This window comes from Setaria italica, chromosome VI (assembly GCF_000263155.2).
Source record: "Setaria italica strain Yugu1 chromosome VI, Setaria_italica_v2.0, whole genome shotgun sequence".
Taxonomy (NCBI): Eukaryota; Viridiplantae; Streptophyta; class Magnoliopsida; order Poales; family Poaceae; genus Setaria; species Setaria italica.
In genome coordinates, this window is record NC_028455.1 from 35,290,219 (window position 1) to 35,310,176 (window position 19,958).

The window sequence follows — 19,958 nt, forward strand, 5'->3', positions numbered from 1 at the left end:
ACTTAGCGCTAGCTGTGTTTTTATGAAAAAAAAGAGAGAAAGGAATCCCCGCTGGACTGACGCTTATGCTCTGCTGCAAAGATGCATGCCTCCAGGGCTGAGAATTTGGACTGTTGATGTAGAAGCGCGAGGTCCCTTCGAGAGGCTCTTACCGTATCAGCATTTGAAATTTGGACTATTGCACTTTGAATCATTAGCTTGTACAGAAGTTGAATGAACAGGTTGTTTAATTCAAGTTTAAATGAGTGATAGTGAATTCGTAGAGTAAGATGTATAATTTTGTTGAACATTTTGAAATGCTAATTATGTATTTGCATTAAAACACACATCTTTACACAAAATCATGTGCTAGCTCCTCGACAGCATTCTGCCAGAAGGAAAGCTAAACTATAAAGAGTAACAAAGAAGGCAAAAATAAAACGGAGAGGGGTCAATGGGAACAGAAAATTTGAGGGGAACTCCTGCCTCTTCTTCCCTGCGAGTGGAGCAATGGCCTCTGCACTAGAGATGAGCAAGAGAGCAACAGGATATTTCACAGAGAAAAAAAGCATATTCCCTGCGTTGTTGATAGCAATTCACGTTTCTATCAAGGACAGCACAACACCTAAACCACCATGCTCAACAGTTAGACTTGTACAACTCGGCCACGTCAGCATCTTCACCGTAAAGTTCCTGCTCCCCTTCGATGTACGGGCGCACCGACAGCACCGTCCTGGCGTCCATGTCGACGGTGACCAGCGTCACCGTGTCGATGTAGTCGGAAGGGCTTGGCGCCGCCGTCACGGTGGAACACGAACCGATCAAGCATCACCTCCATGGTGGATGATCCCCTTCTTCCCCATCGGTGGCGTTATTGGGGGGCCGATCTGGGTGTTGTTGGGCCATTAATCGACGGTAATTGGGCTTCATTGATCGGTGGGCTTCAAGTACCAAGTGGAGTGTTTATCAATCTGAGCAATCAGTTGTCCCTTTCACTTTGCCAGTTGCCCTTTTCAACTAAAACATTCCGAATTGCATCTTTTGAACCAAAAAATTACCGGATTGTGTTACAGGCTCGCATTTGGGTACGTGGCCATTTCAAGGGATCACAGATTTCAGAGCAAACTCTCAAACCTTCCATGCAACACGGAATAAGCAAACACCAAATATGAAAGTAGGCAAAACGAGCAGTTCCGTATTTCATAGAATAAAGAACCTATGAACCGAACAGTTCAATATTTCATAGCATAAGAATTTATCAACTCCCATCAGCTGTTAAGTTAGAAGATTGCTGGTAACATTTGAGGTGGTGACAGACAAAAAACCGTGAAACGAAGTGCTCCCTTGGAGAAAATGCTTTTGCAGCAGAGTAAAGAAGACAAAATAAATTTCTAGGCATGGAACCTAGCCCCAGTGGCAAAATTGTACATCACAAATCCATTATTTTGAATGCTCCCCGTTAAAGGCTCGACATATTTAAAATTTAAAAAAGGAAACGGCAGTCCTCAGTTGACAACATCCAGGACCAGCTTGCGCGACTTCAAGACTGACCACTTCATGCGCCGGTAGTAGGCAGCTTGGAGAAGAGCTAGTGACAGTAGGAAGATCCACTTCACTCCCATCTACAACGAGTTTTGAGTGGGTTGTGATCAGGACATGGATCATGGCAAAATTGAAAAGCAACAGAGACATCTGCAGTCAATTGATTAAGCCGCAAGGATGTTACCAGCTTTCTCTCTTCCATCTCAGGCTCAGCTGCCCACGAAAGGAATGATACGACATCCTTACCCATCTGTGAAAGAAACATGAGAACGGTCACGCCTCAGTCCTGGGCTCCTAACCTCACAACTGAAAACTGAATGGATAAACAATGACAGTAATAGTTTACCTGGGCTTCAGTTGCAGGAGTACCATCCTCGTACTCAACAGCTCCATCATTAAGCATCTTGGGCATGGCTATGGCACCACCAGGGAAGTAGGGATTGTAATGCAGACCCTCACGGATCTAGGTTGCAAAACAATGAATGTCATTATTGTTACCTATAATAATCTAGCAAAAGCAAACACTATAATGCAAAAAAGTATGAAATATCCATCCTTTGATAGACAATCACAAGACATATTTTAGTCAATATCTATGGGGGCCTGTGTTTGACAGTATTACAGAATCAAAGAATTATCCATGGTAAACATACACAGATAAAACTAGTGATGTTGAACTGATCAAAGATTATTGACCAACAATTGCTCGTCGAACAGAAAAGATTAAGCACTCGGAACATCATAATCTGCAGTTCAGTGCTTTCAACATCCAATAGCATCTTCTAACAGAGAAAATTGTGCATAAATCAGGAGCCAGTATGAAACGGAGATTTGAAATGTATCATGCAATACAAGTGATTGTAAATCAAGCAAGAGGTTACTCTTAACCATGTATAAACAATGATAATGGATTCACAAAGCCGTAAACCACACCAGATTGAAATGATACATAAACAATTAAAGTACCTGAACGCCAGCAGGTGGGTCACGATAACCAGTAAGAAGAGCAAAAACGTAGTTCTGACCATTGTGCCTTGCCTGAATAAAAGCATTGCAAACAGTAAGCCACAAGGAGTGAAAGATCACACCAAACAATGCAAGACCATTGGCAGAAATTACCTTTGTGATAAGACTGAGGTCCGGGGGGTATGCACCACCATTTGCAAATCGGGCTGCTTGCTCATTTGCATAGGGCTGTGGGAAGCGGTCACTCAGCTTACCAGGGCGGGTGAACATTTCACCCTCATCATTAGGACCATCAACTACCTCAATCTCAGCAGCCATTGCCTTTGTTTCCTCTTCAGTATAGGCCACCCCAACCAAATCACGGTACGAAATCAAGGACATGGAGTGACAAGAGGCACAAACTTGTGTGTAAACTTGATGTCCACGCCGAATTCTGCAGAGTAATATTTTTTTAGATATATTAGAGAAGAATGCAAGAAAACAAAGTACTTACAGTTCAACAAGAATTTGTCCTGGAACAAGACAACTACTAAATTACTTCATTGCTAATTGTTAAAGTAGTACAAAATGTCATTTGTAAATTATACACCCCAGCACACAAAAAAGCTTGTTAATTCTGTGCCATGATCCATATTCCATAAAATGATTTACATGATTCTGTAAATATCAAGCCATACCAAATGAATAAAAGTTTAATGAAAATGAGAGGATACGGTTGACTTACGATGCATGATCATAAGAGCTCATGATGCCAGCATGTGGCCAGGGATAATCTGGGGCTGCCAAGCCATGCTCAGCTTCATCCGCAGATGCTATTGTAGCAAAACTCAATAGACCAGAGGCACCAACTCCAAGAAGAGCCAATGCTCTCAGTCCAGCAGAGGACTCTTCATGCTTTCCCCGAAGTGAAGAAAGCAGCGATGAACCCTACAAAACATGGCAACAATGTTAAGAGACAGCAATCATGGGTCATGGCCCGTGGAAAAAGATAGAATGTCTACCAAAACTCATAAGTCAAAAGTAACTTAATGACCTCCAAAACTCATAATTTTGATTGGAAAAGGAGGGATCCAACACAACTAGGATAACTAGTAAAGATCCAGTCAACAGAACTGAAAAGGACTATACTGCTCAAGCTATCTGGTTCAAATTTATTATACAATAGGATAAGACAAGAACAGCAAAACATAAACCCTATAAAAGACACATGCGGCAGTGATTAATTGCTCATTTCTGTCAAGCGGACATCATGCAGATCCTAACAGCTTAAGCACGTTCACTACGATTTGCTTCCAACATGAACAGTAAATCCACAGATAGATACATTCCATATTACAATGGTGAGGCTTCACTACCCGAATTGGATATGGACTCATTTTGAAGAGGCTGGCATACAAACAAAGAGTTCACTGATATTGGTACTTACAGATGACTGGTTGTGGAGAGTTCTCCTCAGAAGCTGGTTAATGCCCCTTGTGGCAGCCATCCAGGATTCTGCAAAATCCAGTATTGAGAACTTAGTTCCATAGTGAAAAGTGGTTTGGCACAACAAGCATGAGCACCAGAAATAAAACATGCAAATTTCTTCATAGATACAAATGGTTCCATCCTACTGACACTAATCAACCCTTCCAATGAATTCAAGCGGAACAAACCACATTGAAAGCACGAAATCAGGAGGTTTTGCCGCAAATTTTGCCAGTCTAACACCCAAATCCGCAACACATAAATGGCTAGATTTGCATTTCAGCTATCACTATCAGGGACAACAACATTAATTGGTCCCGCAGAATGAACTAGCAATCTAGCTCTTCGTAACAACTAACAACAAAAAGGAAACGGAAATCAACTTTTAGGTTGGGGCAGATGGATCTCCACTCCGCTGCAACCCACAGGGACGAGGACGCCAACGGAGAAGGACGCGAGGTCAAGCCCCGGATGCGTACGCCGCCTCAATCGATCGGATTCGCACAGATCTAGCGGCTCGATTCCCACGGCCCCAAGAGGCCTGGACACGACCCTTGGGTCGTCCGCAACTACCGGAGACCAGAGCGGATCACCAGATCGGAGATCTCCACCACATGCCTGGAAGGGGACGAACCAGCAGGAATCAACGAGGACACTAATCAAGAGGACTCACCTACAGGGCGCGGCGCGGTGCGTCGCGGGCGGAGACGCGGGCTCCGGCGAGCGGCGGCGCGGGGAGGGAGGCGGAAGGAATGGGCGAGGGGAGGGGAGGATGCGGGGGGTGTGTGATGGGCTTTGTGGCGATGCCGATGCGAGACCCAGGCGGGTGGTGCCGATCTCCCTCTGGGGACGTCTCACTGACACGTGGGGCCGCCCTGCGCCGCGGCTTCCGGACGGGCCACGCGGGCCCTTCCAGCTAGACCTTGATTTTGAGGCCCGCCCGACCAGTATACGTAGGCCCAGAAAGACCATCAACCTTGGAGGCCCAAAGAAATAGATTGTTTTGCATTTAAATGGACTATTATCCTCTCACTCAAAAATGGACTATTAAGGTTCCGTTTGGTAGAGTTTCGACTTCTCATAAAACGGTTTCGGCTTTTTCAGTAGAATGACTTTTTAGTGAAGCTGAAGCCATTTTGCAAAATGTTTAGTAAAACAGCTTTTTAATGGCAATATATGTAATTTTATGATCACTTAATGCTGGGAGAGAGAGGATAAGCTGGTGAAGCCACTTTTTCGGTTTCTCCTTTCTAGAGTAAGCCGTTTTGCGACTTCTTCCCGGCTTTGGTGGTGAAGCCGTTTTTAGTAGGATTTCACAAAAATCGGTGGAGAAGCATTTTAAGAAGCCCTACCAAACGGTCCTAAAATTCCCTAAAAATGGATTATTAAAAAATTGGTCCCAGCCGTTGATCTGCCACTCCCTTTCTGTCGTGGCCTCCGTCCACACAAAATCTCAGCCCAACAGGCTAAAAAACGAGCGGCGCACCGTGCTGCAGTGCACGGGACCTGCAGATACTCCTAGCTAGCTTGTGCCGCCACCCAACCAGCGACGACCACTCGCCGCTGCTGGACTCGGCCCATGCTGGCGCGCCCGAACGCCGGCGTGGTCCGGCCGCCGGCGTCGTCGGCGAAGGAGCCGCTCTTCTCGTTCGGCGTCATCGCCGACGTGCAGTACGCCGACATCCCCGACGGCCGGTCCTTCCTCGGCGTGCCGCGCTACTACCGCCACAGCATCTGCGTCCTCCGCCGCGCCGTCCGGAGCTGGAACGCCCACGAGGGCGTCAGGTTCTGCGTCAACTTCGGCGACATCGTCGACGGCTTCTGCCCCAGGGAGCGGTCCCTGGAGGCCGTCCGCGCCGTGGTGCGCGAGTTCGACGGCTTCCGCGGCGGGCCGGCGTACCACATGCTCGGCAACCACTGCCTGTACAACCTCCCCCGGAGCGACCTCGTGCCGGAGCTGCGTATCCCCTCGCCGCCGGGCCGCTCCGCCGCCTACTACGACTTCTCGCCGTGGCCGGGGTACCGCTTCGTGGTGCTGGACGCCTACGACTTGAGCGCCCTCGGGCGGCCGCGGACGCACCCGTCGTCCGCGGCGGCGCGGCGGTTCCTGGATGCCCGGAACCCGAACCGCGACAAGAACAGCCCGAGCGGGCTCGAGGGGACGGACCGGCGGTTCGTGATGTTCAACGGCGGCGTGGGCGGCGCGCAGCTGCGGTGGCTGGACGGCGTCCTCCGCGGCGCGGCGCGGCGGCGGGAGAGGGTCGTGGTGTGCAGCCACCTGCCGGTGCACCCCGGCGCGGCGTCGCCCACGGGGCTCATGTGGAACTACGAGGAGGTGATGGCCGTGGTGCGGCGGCACGAAGGGTGCGTCGTGGCGTGCCTCGCCGGGCACGTCCACAGGGGCGGGTACGCCGTGGACGGGTGCGGCGTGCACCACCGCACGCTGGAGGCCGCCGTCGAGTGCCCTCCCGGCACCGACGCGTTCGGGCGCGTCGAGGTGTACCCCGACCGGCTCAGGCTCGTCGGATCCGACAGGATGGCCAGCACGGAGATGCTGCTGCTCAGCTCCTCGTCCTCGACTGAGGTAGCTGCGGCGTAGGGATCGGCATCGCTTGCGGCTGCGTGTACTACTGCGATACGATTCATACGAACACACGAGTACTCTGGCTTAACCACTGCCGTTGGGAACGTTTTGTTTCTGAATTCTGGTACCTACATGAACCTAACCAATGCACAAGCCGCTGGAAGCCTGCAAACGAACAGCTCGTGCAATTCGCATACCAGCAGTTGAGTACTAGAATCTAGAAGTACAATCTGGTTAACAAATCACAGCCCTTTGAGCTAATCCCATGACCCTGAGTGAACCACGTGTCTTCTCCTCGTCCTATTATACAAGCATAAAGGGTTCAACTGTGCTGATTGTTGGAGGCTGTTGTTTTGTTTGCTGGCTCTCAGCAGCACCGCCGGACGAGCTCGCCGCGCCGGCGCTTTTCGCCTGGCTGCCTGCTGCTTTTCCCGGTTTCGCCACTGACCTCCGTGCCTCGGGCGCTGTGCGTGTAACTCTGACCGACCGGTTACATCGCTCCACGGCATGCTGGCAGCAGCGGCGGCATCCGATGCAGCGGAGACGTGAGCTCGGCGGCCTCTGGGTGGTGCGCGAGGGCACCGTGCTCGTGCATGCGAAAAGCCTAGCATATCAAACTGGGATGGAATTGAACAACAGTCTTTTTTTTTTGAACCAAGATGAACATCCAGTCCTTGTTAATAATACAGCTCCACCATCCTCTGAATCAGGTTGAGTTGTGTTAAAAAGAAAAAGAAGAAGAAGAAGAAGAAAAGAAAAAAGCGCTGTCCGCGCCGCAGACGATCAGGGTCTGTTGCAATCTGCAAGTAAGGCTGCAACGCAAGAGCTGCAGCCTGCAGGCTGGGCAGCCTCGGGCACTGCGCGGCAGCACCATGCTTCCATGGTCGCGTCCTTGATCGTCGGCCACCCCGAGCGGTTGGTGCGGCGCCGGTCGATCGGCCGGCACTCCGGCGGCGGCGGCGAACCCCGAGCGCGAGAGATTGACCGGCCGGAATCTCCGCCTCCACAGCTAGCTGGTGCTTTCGCCCTTCCGACCACCCGTACCGGCAAAAGAAGGCGCTGCAGACCAGCAGTGAAACAGAAAACTATTTTTCTTGAATAGTAAATCCCAAGTATAATTGAGAGCCTTTTTCTCCAATCCCAACTTTGATCTTCCCCAGCACAAAAAGAAGGGGGAAAAAGAGAGAAAGAAAAAAAGGCAATGCAGGCAAAAAGCAACGCGGCTTTCTTTGGCTAGTACGCCAGGCAGGCAGCGCAACACGGCGATGCAGAATTGCAGATGATCGCCGTGCCAAAAGTGGAACCCGGCCAAGGGCAGGGCGTAGCCGTAGCGGACCAGCAGCGGATCATTTGGCAACGGCAACACGCCTGCGCCTCTGATCAGCATCAGCTGGCTCCCTCGTGAAATGGAAGACTGTTTCCCTCTCTCTCTCTGTTTTTTTTTTAAAAAAGGAAGAATGTTTCTCGGCATTAAGATTCCAGTCATGAACAAGACAAGATCCCTCCCTGCTTCTCCTTCAATTCATATCGTGTTTTCGTTTTTTTTTAAGCGTGTGCTTTCGCCGTTGCAGTTGCATCCAAACAGCCACTGAAAAAACAAGCTGTCCATGTAACCCTGCTAATGGGTTGAAACCCACCCCTGACCCACCCCAACCCACATTAAATTAACTCATTTTTCATTCAGCCCCATAACTATTATTTAAATCTAATCTGACCCGCCCCGCCAATTGTTATAACCCGTGTGTTTGCTACATAAATCTGCATGTGGGTTCATGTAGAAAACCCTGATACTTGTGAGTTAAACCTATACGAACCCATAGAAAAAGGAATCACTCTCCAACCCGCCCCAACCCGTATTTGGATAAACCCAACTCATTCAAACACGTCCCGCTTCATAATCAACTCTATAAAACCCATTTCAACCCGCTCCATAAGCAGACTTATTACGTCCATGCCAGCAAGCACCTGCTCACGGCCCTTTTTGTGTTGACTGAAAAGAAAAAGGGAGCGCAAAAATGAGGAAGGGAGGGAGGACGGAGGAGGAGACGGAGTTCGTACGTACCATGTTGGCAGGAGGGTAACCTTACCGCACCCTCCCATGTTGGCAGGAGCGAAAAAAAGTTGAAGTGTCTTAGCTCAACTTTGGACAAACGGAGAGGTAATGTTACCGTTAGACGCTATCTCTCGGCTCGAGGTTCCGATCACCGCATCTCTGTCTCTCCCCTCCTTTCTTCTTGTAAAAGGCCCCTTCCTCGTCTCCCCTGCTCGAGCACCCATTCCGCCCGCCGTTTCTTCCACCTCCCTTCCTTTTTGTCTCGCCTATCTACGAGAACCACCACAACCAAAGCCTCCTCCCTTCTCCCATGGCCTACCGAAGCTGCGGCCCCGGAGGCCATGGCGATCCCGGGGACCAGCGCCCACCGTACGGCAACCGGGGATACCGAGGCGGCCGGCCTAGCGGCTTCATGCGCCCGCGGCCGGCGTCCACGTGGAGTCCGTTGCCGGCTCAGCATGAGGCCGCGCCGATAGTGGTGGGGTACCGCGCGCCCATGGCCCTGCGGCAAAAGGCCTCACCTTCACCTCCGTCCGGGCCGGACACCGTCCGGTCCCCTCCGTCGTCGCCGACCACGTCCTCTTCGGCGCCGCCGTCCGGGCCGGTCACCGTCCGGGCCCCTCACTCGTCGCCAACCACGGCCTCTTCGGCGCCGCCGTCCGGGCCCCTCACTCGTCGCCAACCACGGCCTCTTCGGCGCCACCGGTCACCGTCCGGGCCCCTCCATCGTCGCCGACCACGGCCACTTCGTCGCCGCCATCCGGGCCGGTCACCGTCCGGGCCCCTCCGTCGTCGCCGCCGTCCGGGCCGGTCAGTGTCCGGGCTCCTCCGTCGTCGCCGACCACGGCCTCTTCGGCGCCGCCGTCGGCAGCGACTCTGGCTAAGGAGGCCGAGAAGAAGCTTTCCCTGTCCGTCGGCAAAACAATTCCTCGTGGACGTCTCCGCCAACAATCTGTTTCATTACGACGTGAGCTTGCTTGGCCTCCACTTCCATCTACCTCCTCTACTTGTACCTGTCCCAGCTTCCATCTGTATGCATGCTCCTGTACACCCTCTTTTGCTTAGATCTGGAATTCTGGATGTGCGCACTGCCTGTGTTTGTAATGCATCTGAGTTCCTGATGATGTTCATCGATAGTATATATCTATCTATCTATCTATCTGGAGAGCGAGCGCGCTTCGATCTCATCCTGTTTGATGGATGTTTTTGGTCGGAGCGTCGGTCTGCTCGTGTCACTTGTCTCGCTCTCCGGTTTCTTCTCCTGCGCCTGCGCGCGCGTTTTGGTAAGCACTCGAGTTTGATCGGAGGAACGAACGTCGCGCGTTTTGGTAAGCACTCGAGTTTGATCTGAGGAACGTCGCACATGTATGTATATGAACGGCTATTTCAATCTCGTCCTGCTCATGGATGTTTTGGTTGGAGCGCACGTTCGTTCAATTCGGCTCTTGTGCCACCGATCTTATTTAGCCTGTCAGAGGCCTTAATTGAAGCGAAACGGAACGTTGTCTCCAGTTGCGCGCATGCATTGGGTTCGTTTTGCTGTTTCTCGATCGTGATGCTCCTTTTAGGAAGAGGAGTTGCACAAATTTCTCCGAGCATGCAAGCAAGTCTCTTCTCCTGTGTTGTCTTCATCTCTGAATGGTACACGCTCGTTTCGTATGCGTTGTTATTCGTACCCTGCATCGTTGCTACAATTGCTAGCTTTGTTGAATCTTTTCATCTTCTTCAGGGAGATCTTCTCTGGATTTTTTTCCCCGAATTTCACTACTTATCTGCTGCTTTTCATCTTCTTCATTCGAGGAGATTTCTTTTTTTGATCTGACCCCTTTTTTTTGGCTTCCTGTGCTGTGCAAGTGCAACACATAGTGCCAAAACTGTTTGATGGTTGTGCACAGTACCCTTGGCCCTGCTATCTCGGATGCATGTGCTTCTCTCAGCTATTCCCATTTTGATCTCTTCCAAATCCAAATGGGATCAGACAATATGAATTTGTGTTTCGAACTGCTTTTATGCCAATCTTGGAATTTTTTCTTGATGAAAAATGGCAGGAGCACTGCATACCTGTAAAATTGCTTGAATCACTCCAATATTACATGGCATTTTATTTCCCACCTCTGTTAATTTAATCTCCAGTGTTGTGTGTAATAAGTGTAGCATTTGTTAGACAGCAGGGTTCGATTTGGATCTTTGCCGCTGGATGTCCTTGCAGCATCACCAACCCGAGTGTGCTCTCACGCGCACAACTGCCCATTGCGATTCCCGTCAACCCCAAGCGCTCTTCAATTCCATTGCGATTCATTTGGCCTGTCCTTTCACTCGGAAATCGACTATTTCTTCATATAGTTTGTTTGCTATTGGCTACCCAGTTTTCTGAATTTCCCTTCGCGTCTGTACCAGCACCCTGACGATTCTGTAAAATGTCCCCTCTTACTCTAGGAGCTAGGATTTTTCCTTATGCTTAATTGTTTACTGAATCTAGGATGAGTAATACTTGTTCTCCGTTCTTCACCGGATTAGGATACCAGATTACTAGTAGCCACCTGTATGATGATACTAATATGTGAAACTATGGTTTAATAGATTAAAATGTTATTATTTAGCTTTGCATTGCCATTTTGTCTTTAGGTTGCTATTACACCCGAGCCAAAGTCAAAAGCTGTGAACAGGGAAGTTCTTACTGAGTTCATTAAATTGTATGGAAAGTCCTCTTTGAGTGGCAAATTGGCTGTCTATGATGGAAGAACAACCCTCTACACTGCTGGTCCACTTCTATTTGAATCACAAAAGTTTGTGGTTAAAATGGTTCTTACTGAAAATGAGAACAAAGGAAGGTCAGATTGTACATATGCCCACTTTTCTGTAACACTACAAACTTGTTTGTCAATGCAGCTATTTACTCATTTTAAATTTATAGGGTGGACACCGAGTTCGAGATCACAATCCAAATTGCTGGTAGAACAGACCAGTACCATCTTAAGCAGTTCCTGTGTGGACGACAGGGGGATGTTCCTCATGAAATCATACAGCTTCTCGATGTTATGCTCAAGGAGTGCCACTCTTGGAAGTATAACAGGTACACTCAAGTTCTTGTGTTGAATTTTGCTTGGATAACTTACTACAGGGTGCTTACTGTTTCCTGGTAATATAATCTTCACTGAAGTTATTGTGGCATTGTCCAGATTCCTTTTCTCTATGTTTGGTCATAATGGAGGCATTGGTGAGGGCCTTGAGTCCTGTACAGGTGACTTTCATAGGCTGTGCCGATCACATATGGGTCTATCTCTGAATACAGATTACATATTTACTGTTTGTTGTCAATTTGTCAATGCACTAATGTATGTGTTGATAATTAACATTGTGCTGATGCTACTTTATTCAGACATATTGGCAACATTTTTTTTCAAGCCTGTTACAGTGACAAGGTTTGTCGAAGAATGCCTTGGCATACATGATAACTGTCAGCCTTTGTCAGAGAGAGATTGTGTGAAGGTAATACTCTATTCTGAGAATCTACAAACCTTTTCTACATTGTTTTCTTTTGAAGTGAACCTTTTCTACATTGTGACAACCTGTAAACCTCCCCAGGAGGGGGAGCAGAGCATCCATGATGTGTAAACTTAATGCTTTTCCTTTCTCTGATTTGTTAAAATGCATAAATGATTTCTATTATGTGTTGTACATCATTTCTCATAATAAATATTTCTTATGCACCAAACAGATTATTTTGCACAACAAGTCTGCAGAAGATCAGTTTGCTCAGGAGTCTGGCATCAAGGCTAGCAGCAACCTTGTCCCAGTTCCACCCCGTGTGGTACCTCCTCCACCTTTGGTAACTTTCCTGAATTTTTCTTTTCCTTTTTTTTCTGAAGTTCATGGTTCAATTAGTCACTTTGTTTTTGCTTTTAGAGGAATGATAACTCTTTTTTTTTGTTAATTTCAGTCGAAGTATCATGATTGCGGCAAGGAGAAAACTCCACAACTCCTTGAAGACTCCCTCTCATATGATTTTGTCAACCTTATAAAAAAGTTATCAGTACGTCAATGCAATCATGTCAAGTCTGGTTGATGTTAATAAAAGCTCATCTAACTGCATTATTTATCTTTAGGTTGCTATAAATCCCGAGTTGAAGTCAAGGATGTTAGTAAAAGCTCATCTAACTGCATTATTTATCTTTAGGTTGCTATAAACCCCAAGTTCAAATCAACAAGGGTGTTCTCGATGAAAAAGAAGGCAAGAGAAATCAAGAGAGAATTTTTTTCCGAGCTCAAGAAGACGTCTTTGGGCGACAAATTGCTCACCTATAATGGAAGGGAGAGTATTCAGGATGAAGGTTCACCTCCTGGACCTAAGGAACCAGAAAAGAAGGAAAAAGAAAGGTATGCCATACAGCCATTTTGTTTAAGAAACATGTTTATCGATTCTGAGTTGAAAGATGATGCATCATTTTGTGGCATGTTGTGTTTACAGGAACATTAAGCGTGATGTATGCAAGGTTTTCAAAAATATTTCTGCTGGAATTTCCAGGAAGCTTGTGAAATTCAGTAGCAAGGTAAATTTCCATATGTTGTTTGCTACTACTTGAATATTGGCTAACTTTGCTACTCTATTTCTTGTAGCATTTTCTGAGTTTACCCTCTGTTGGCTTATGTAGGATGAGACATGGAAGTTTCAACTTCCTAGCATACTATATGAGGTCATTATATGCAGACCACTAGCAATGTTTGCATATGTACCTCTGGATCTCATACTTGGAGGAGGACAGGCCCGTTTTGATAGATGGCAGCTCCCCCAAGAGCTGATGAATCCTTATCTTCAGTCATCAGGATGGGTCTCATTCTTGAATAGTTTGTCAAGGTACATAATTCATGAACTTTTAGTCTGTGTGTGTCGGGAGGGGCATGAGGCACTAGGTGTTACTTGGGATGGTGCCTTTTCATTATCAGATATTTGGCTTTGCAATGGTGGGGTAATGATCAATCCCAAAGTGCCGTGTCGAAACTATGATGAAGATGGTGGTCGGGCTGATTATCAATCTCTTCATTATATCATCTCCACATCTTTTTATGACTTTTATTCTAAGAGATACCCACTATACCTTGATTCCTTGCTCTATGAGTTAGAAACATGTCCCGCTGCAAGAAGACAACAGCATAGCTTTGTTACTTTTCTCGTAAACCATCCATCACTGATCTCTTTTACCGATCGAGTGGGTATTTATGCTTCCACCAGCACAATGATCCGTCAACTCCCTCGTTACCACCGTCAAATCCTCTACACCTTGCTGAACATTCAAGAATATGATTCTTGGGGGTTAGCAGTTGAATTCATTCCTGATCTGAACAGCACCTATAAGTTTGCGAATGTTCCTCGCTATGGAATAACTTTGGACTCATGCCTACAATTCGGGAGAAACTATCTTAGCCATTTTGGAACGGTTAGTGTCCTCCTTTTAATGCTAGCTCTTTTAATTATTGTTGTGTGGTACTGGTTTGGAATATTGAGTATGTTATTTATGTTTCACAGCGATCATTGAAGAATGCTGAAGCTGCCCTTGCACTTCATCTTGAGTTTCTGTTACCAGTCGTTCTGAAGATTATGGTCCTTGATTTCCAGGGACCACCTGATTGGGACCTCCTGAGTGTGTAAGTAACAATCTTATTAGCTAGTATTCCACTAGTTTCCATCTTATTGCTGGACTAATAACTTTTCAATTTTATCTCATGTCTAACAAATATTCTTCTTTTATCTTTGGCAGGTTGGACAACACGAACGCTGACAGGATCAATGTGTTCTTCGGATGACCTTCCAATCACATCACTGTTCTTTTGGATCCATAAATTTGTCGCTGTCTTTCTTATCCTACTGGACTGGTTTCCATGGTAGTCTGAATGGCAGTTTCTTTTAGTTCACAAGCTTGTTGTTTGCTGGTCGGTGTTGTCTGTAAGATGGTAACCCTAGAGCTAGAGGTGTGACCTACTCTCTGTTTGCCATGGAAGTTGGAACTTGAGCGCAACCGAAGGGGGATGAACATGTGAAACTGAAACACTGCAATTACTGGCTATGTTACTCTATGGGTTCGGTTCAGCTTCTTGTGGTATTTGGATAATGATCCAGACTTATTTACTGAACCTTGTAATTCATCAGAATGGAGCATCTGCACTGTTAATAATTGAAGGCAAGTTTGTTTGAAAAGAACGACGTGGCCAGTTAGCCACGATGCTAGCTCCTAAAGTAGTATGCAATTATTATCTTGGTTTCAGCTTTACTTTACCAGTATGACTCTGTTCCGTTAGACATATGCTGAGTGTACGCTGTGCCCCAATATTGTGATTCTGTGAGGTACAGCAGCCCTCAAGCTCAGCCGTCCCCTGGCTCTCCGGTGGGATCAAGATGGCTAGCCATCCGCTCTGATGCACCTAACCAGCACCCAAACGGTCTTCCAGGTCGGGACTTCCAAGTGAGGAGGACCATTTATTTGGTTGATCCAGGTGCTTGGTGGTCTCTTCCATGGCCTCACGATTTCCCACAGCCTTTCATCTCTACTTTCCGAGGCGTGCTCGCTGCTCCACTGCACATGCGAACTCTTGAGCGCTGGTTTAGATCCCTGCAGCTAATGCAGCTACCAAGCCTACACCATAACCTGTTAGTGTTAGAGCATACCACACGTAATTCCAACGCTTTATTTTTTTTTCGAAAAAGTATACCAACGCTTTAACGGAGACACATTTGATGGAGCATCCGCATCTTCCTTTTTTTTTAGAAAAAAAATCTCAGGGCAAAAAAACACCCTGGCTTGCATGGTGAATCAGTTAAGTGCTGTCTTACGGTTTTACAGGTCTAGCCAGACACCGCTAAAAAAAAAAGAAAAGCTTTACCATACATCAAACCGGGTTTCACAGAGCCGACGCCCCGCCCCTTTGCATTCCGAAATCCTCGACATGTATAGTCTTGCACGTCAAATAACATGAACCTTGGGTCTATCAAAATATATGTCCTGAAGATGTAATTTGCAATTTAGCATGCAGGATATTATGATTAAAAACTGACGGTATGCATTGTCTCTAATTGATGGCTTGATAGGTGTCCCAGAGGCTTGAAATCAAAGTCCAAAAAACTACCAAGCAGACGGCCTTCAGAACCTACGAACTCAATGGCGGCCAAGATGTGTCACCCAGCTATGGGCACAATCAAAACCAATGCCGCCCCCTGTATGCTTCAGTTATCATTCAAGTGATTTGTACCCTGTCTTCATCACTGTACGATACTTTCTGCAATTTAGAAAAAACCGTGCGATGCTGCGCCAAAATATTGGTGAAACTATTCATGCAATTATTCTTTTTTAGATTTGTAAACAACTTGTTGACGGTCAAAATTGGCAGTTCCGGCATATGGCGATTCGGAGTTGGCGGTCAAACTTCATTTAATTGTCATACTAATTAGTGTTAAAAAATAAAAAAATTCCTTGGTTGAGCACAGAAATTTCCTGACCATGCTTTAACAAAGTTTGGCATTACCAAATTTTGATCATGAATTAGTCCACCCATGGTTTGGCCAAACACTGGCAAAGAAGTGAAGTAGCATAGGCAAAAGGAGGAGTATCACCTAAGTTTGTTAGCACACCAAATAGTTGGCAATTTCACCAAATTTCCTAAGGTAAGCATTGGCAAGCTTGGGAAGATAACCAAAGAGCCCCCATGTTCTTCCAGTTATTTTCTTTCTATGAGCTTGTTACATTTGTTTGGTGTTGTGCTTCCCTCAACAGAACACTTCCATGGGACAAATTTACCAGTTATAAGCAAGCTTTTACAACAAATATAACAACTTTATTAAAAGAATGATTAGTTATCGCAACATCATTAAAGCATGATCGAAAAGACAATAGCCAGCCTTCTCAAAATCATTTCATCCATTCCGCTCACACACGAGATGCAACCAAACAGCCACAGGAGCCGCAAGGAATATATGGTCAGTCCCAACGATGCCTCCAATCATTATATAAAAATGCCGCCCGCCGAGCAGCACGTACACATGCTCACACGTGCATATTAACTGACAATCTATGGTTCCAGTGTTTCATCAAAGCATATGGTATACAATTTCTGGAAGCGCGTTAATTCTGTCAAAGCTGACAAACTATGCGTGTGAACGTTGGCACCAACATTCCTGCGACCACCCCTGCAAATGGCAAATAAATAGATATTCCAATAACATACTAGCCTGATATGGCCTTCACTTCATTTGGTGGAGGGCATCACCATCCCACAGAAGTATATATTGTTGCATTCTGCAGGAGGCCCGGCCTGGCTACAGCTCAAGTCCAAGACTAGCCCAAAACTACGAAAGAGTAATGACATCTGAATTAGCAAGGCTCCAGGGAACTACTTCAGAACTACATGACGACTTCAGAAAACCCCCAAGATTAGCAAGGTAACAGCATAAGACAGACAGCAGTAAGCATTCAGAAACTTGTTAACTTCGGATGCTTTCACGGTCCTCCCTCTCCTTCCTCGTGCTTCACTTCAACGGTACAAGGTGCTCTCCACCAGTCCTGGACCGCCTCTACAGAAGAAACAGGAGATATGTCAAGCAACTATTGGTTACTGCCTTACTGGTCAGCCTATGCATGTACCACAACTTAAAAAAAAATTGCGATATTGGCTTAGCATGAAAGTAAGGCAATGCAAATAATACAATACATCATGCTGCTAGCTGGTAGCCTAATCATGAAAATGAATTTGGACAGACCATAGGTTAGTGCATCAGATTGATCCGAATGCCTTTGTACTGGTAGTGGTAAAAGACTATCAGTCCAGTCGACACAAGCAAGCACTAAGAGTAAACGAGTAACTTGACCAGATTTGTCACATCATGTACTAGCTTGGTTTTAACATCCAAATGAACATAAATAGTACAAGCGATGAAAATAGCATTGGCACCCATAGATAAAAAATGTAAGTCTGGTTGCAGCAATCTTTCAGAAAGAAAAGTTGTGAAATCCAGCTGCATTGGAGGAAAGCATAGCCTTCACCCTATTGCTCTACAAGGCAGACATACCCAGGCCTTTGCCCTCGATCCCACCTAAGTTTAGCATGACTAGTCAGCAACTAGCAACCACAGCAATGCACACAAAGCGCTCCTTAGAAGGTTTCCAAGCTTACTATGCGCATCAATACAATTTAGAGGAGAGGAAATTATATATTTACCTTGTTCAAGTGCATGGTAACCTCAACTGCCATGATGCGGCTAAATTGTCGGCCTTCAGGAGGTAACCTGTTGCCAGAAACTACCATCCTACGTTCCACATCAACAGAGAACACATACTGGCAGTTGTTCTCAGCCACAGTGAGGTAGACGACGCCGTCCTCCTCATCAAGGAGGCTAAGAATGGGGCACCTGGGCACCTTCTTGGGCAGCTTCAGCTCTTCGTAGGTTGGATCAGCCCACACATCAATGATACGGAAGGATCCGCCTTTCTTCCATACTGAGTTTGAGATGCAGAGAGTCCATGTTGTGAGGGTGATCAGGTCGTCAATGTCGCTGGCTGGATTCATGTGAACGAACCTGACAGTGTCACCACGAACACTGCACATGGAGCTGAAGTCCCTTGGCCTCCCCCGGCCTTGCTCAGGATGCCATGACCGGGAGTATCCCTTGGGCAAGGATATGAACCGAAACTTTGGATCATCCATAACCTTGTCGCAGATCAGGATGCCCTTAAGGAGATCCACCCAGCATATAGAATTGTCTCCCAGCGCGAACACGACATCAGCACAGAAAATGTAAGCAGGGTCAGACGGGAGGGGAAACGGGAGCACAACCTCCTTGTTGATCCACTGGCCTGCGACGGCGCCGGAGGAACACCACGTGAACAGAGTAGCCTGTGTTGACGAGGTGCGGTGGTAGAGGAGCTCGGCGAGCACGTACTCGCTAGGCGGGTCGTGGCGGAGGACGGCGGTCCCGGCTCCGACGCCACGGTGGGTGAACTGCGAGGCGGAGGACGGCGGCAGCGGCAGGACGGCGGCGAGGGAGTTGGCCAAGGAGTCGTAGACCAGGTAGAAACCCGGCGGAGGGAACGTGGGCCGGTACGGCCCGGCGTACATGGCGATGATGTTGTGGTCGGCGCCCGCTATGGATGCGCCGCTGGGGAACTGGTTGAAGGTGTCGCGTGCTCCGGCGGACACGCTGAGCACGAGGGAGGCGACTCCGGGGGGGTGGGGGATCTCGAGGTGGGGCTCGATCCCATCCAGGATTGCAAGGTAGAGGGCGGCTTCCCAACCGCCGAAAGCCACCAGCTTGCGCACCGCGCTGGGGTTGGAGGCCCTGCGCTCGCGCAAGATGTCCTCCGCCGGCCACTCCAGCTCTCTCCGGTACCGGAGGAGCCCCTCGGCGACCGCCCTTTGCTGCGCCGCCGCCCGTTCTTTCGGGCTGACTGACGGCGGGAACGGGATGTGGCCCCAGAAGGGCGGGTGCGACGGCCCGCCGTTTTCCACGATCAAGGCTGATACCTCGTCTATGATCGGGATGAAGGCATCAACCAACACCATGAACGGATCTGGCGGATCCACTGCTCCGTTGGTCATGGACGGTGTGCGGGGCGACTGTAACGAGATAAAATAGGATCTGAAGTTGGATCTGGGGTGGTGCGAGCGGTATAGAGGCGCGGCCATGGCTTCGCAGCGGATGCGGCGGCCCCCGGTAGGGGAGGAGGGATATCTCGAGGAGGAAGAGGGGAGCGCAAGCGCAAGACGGCGGCTGTTGGGGATGGGGTAAAGAGGACGTGCGAATGATCTAGAAGCAAGCAACCCGCAAACGTAACGTGATTGGACTGTGATGTGAATGCGTTAACAACTTAATAACGTGTTTAACGGGAGCTCATGTAGCATGTGAAAACTAGTTTAAGGCTCGTAACTTTAAAATCCATTTAATTCAAATTAAAAGTCTAAGTCAACTTTTGAACACACTACATTCAACATTTTCTAAAACCTACGCTAACATTGAAAAATATTAGATTCAATATTTTCTAAAATGTAGATCAATATTTTGTAAAATATACTATATTCAACATTTTTCAATGTCTATTTCAACGTCTATTTCAACATTTTCGGTCAAAAAATGTCTATTTCAATATCTCGACAAAAAATTGATTCACCATTTTTAAGTCGGTCAAAAAAGATCCATTTCAATGTCTCGACACAAAATGATTCACCATTTTTAAATAAAAATCAATATTTTAAAATACTACTTTTCTTCTTCTTCTTGATGTCTGGTGAATAGGGGTGCAGCAGTGGGGCTGCACATGGGGGATGGCGGCTAGCGCAAAGGGGGTGCAACGGCGGTGGGCGACGAGCGTGAGGGTAGTAGCGGGG

At 47.6% G+C, this 19,958-nt stretch overlaps 4 protein-coding genes across 4 annotated transcripts; 2 read left to right on the forward strand and 2 right to left on the reverse strand.

Annotated features, from left to right (window-relative positions):
* Window positions 1-1,177: 1,177 nt before the first annotated feature.
* LOC101771541 (cytochrome c1-2, heme protein, mitochondrial) lies at window positions 1,178-4,778 on the reverse strand. Its single transcript, XM_004974129.4, has 8 exons — window positions 4,628-4,778; window positions 3,914-3,981; window positions 3,212-3,414; window positions 2,641-2,920; window positions 2,488-2,559; window positions 1,868-1,984; window positions 1,706-1,771; window positions 1,178-1,601 (listed from the first exon to the last, which is right to left on the reverse strand). The coding sequence occupies exons 2-8, from the start codon at window positions 3,971-3,973 to the stop codon at window positions 1,485-1,487; spliced, it is 915 nt and encodes a 304-aa protein (XP_004974186.1). The 5' UTR covers window positions 3,974-3,981; window positions 4,628-4,778; the 3' UTR covers window positions 1,178-1,484.
* A 649-nt stretch (window positions 4,779-5,427) lies between these two features.
* Window positions 5,428-6,826, forward strand: LOC101771143 (manganese-dependent ADP-ribose/CDP-alcohol diphosphatase). The gene has a single exon (XM_004974128.3). The coding sequence runs from the start codon at window positions 5,534-5,536 to the stop codon at window positions 6,551-6,553; it is 1,020 nt and encodes a 339-aa protein (XP_004974185.1). The 5' UTR covers window positions 5,428-5,533; the 3' UTR covers window positions 6,554-6,826.
* Window positions 6,827-13,258: 6,432 nt separating this feature from the next.
* LOC111257540 (putative zinc finger CCCH domain-containing protein 64) lies at window positions 13,259-14,763 on the forward strand. The gene is made up of 3 exons (XM_022827298.1): window positions 13,259-14,026; window positions 14,116-14,234; window positions 14,348-14,763. The coding sequence occupies exons 1-3, from the start codon at window positions 13,310-13,312 to the stop codon at window positions 14,391-14,393; spliced, it is 882 nt and encodes a 293-aa protein (XP_022683033.1). The 5' UTR covers window positions 13,259-13,309; the 3' UTR covers window positions 14,394-14,763.
* A 1,820-nt stretch (window positions 14,764-16,583) lies between these two features.
* On the reverse strand, window positions 16,584-19,378 carry LOC101770755. Its single transcript, XM_004974127.3, has 2 exons — window positions 17,796-19,378; window positions 16,584-17,151 (listed from the first exon to the last, which is right to left on the reverse strand). The coding sequence occupies exons 1-2, from the start codon at window positions 19,257-19,259 to the stop codon at window positions 17,107-17,109; spliced, it is 1,509 nt and encodes a 502-aa protein (XP_004974184.1). The 5' UTR covers window positions 19,260-19,378; the 3' UTR covers window positions 16,584-17,106.
* Window positions 19,379-19,958: the final 580 nt, after the last annotated feature.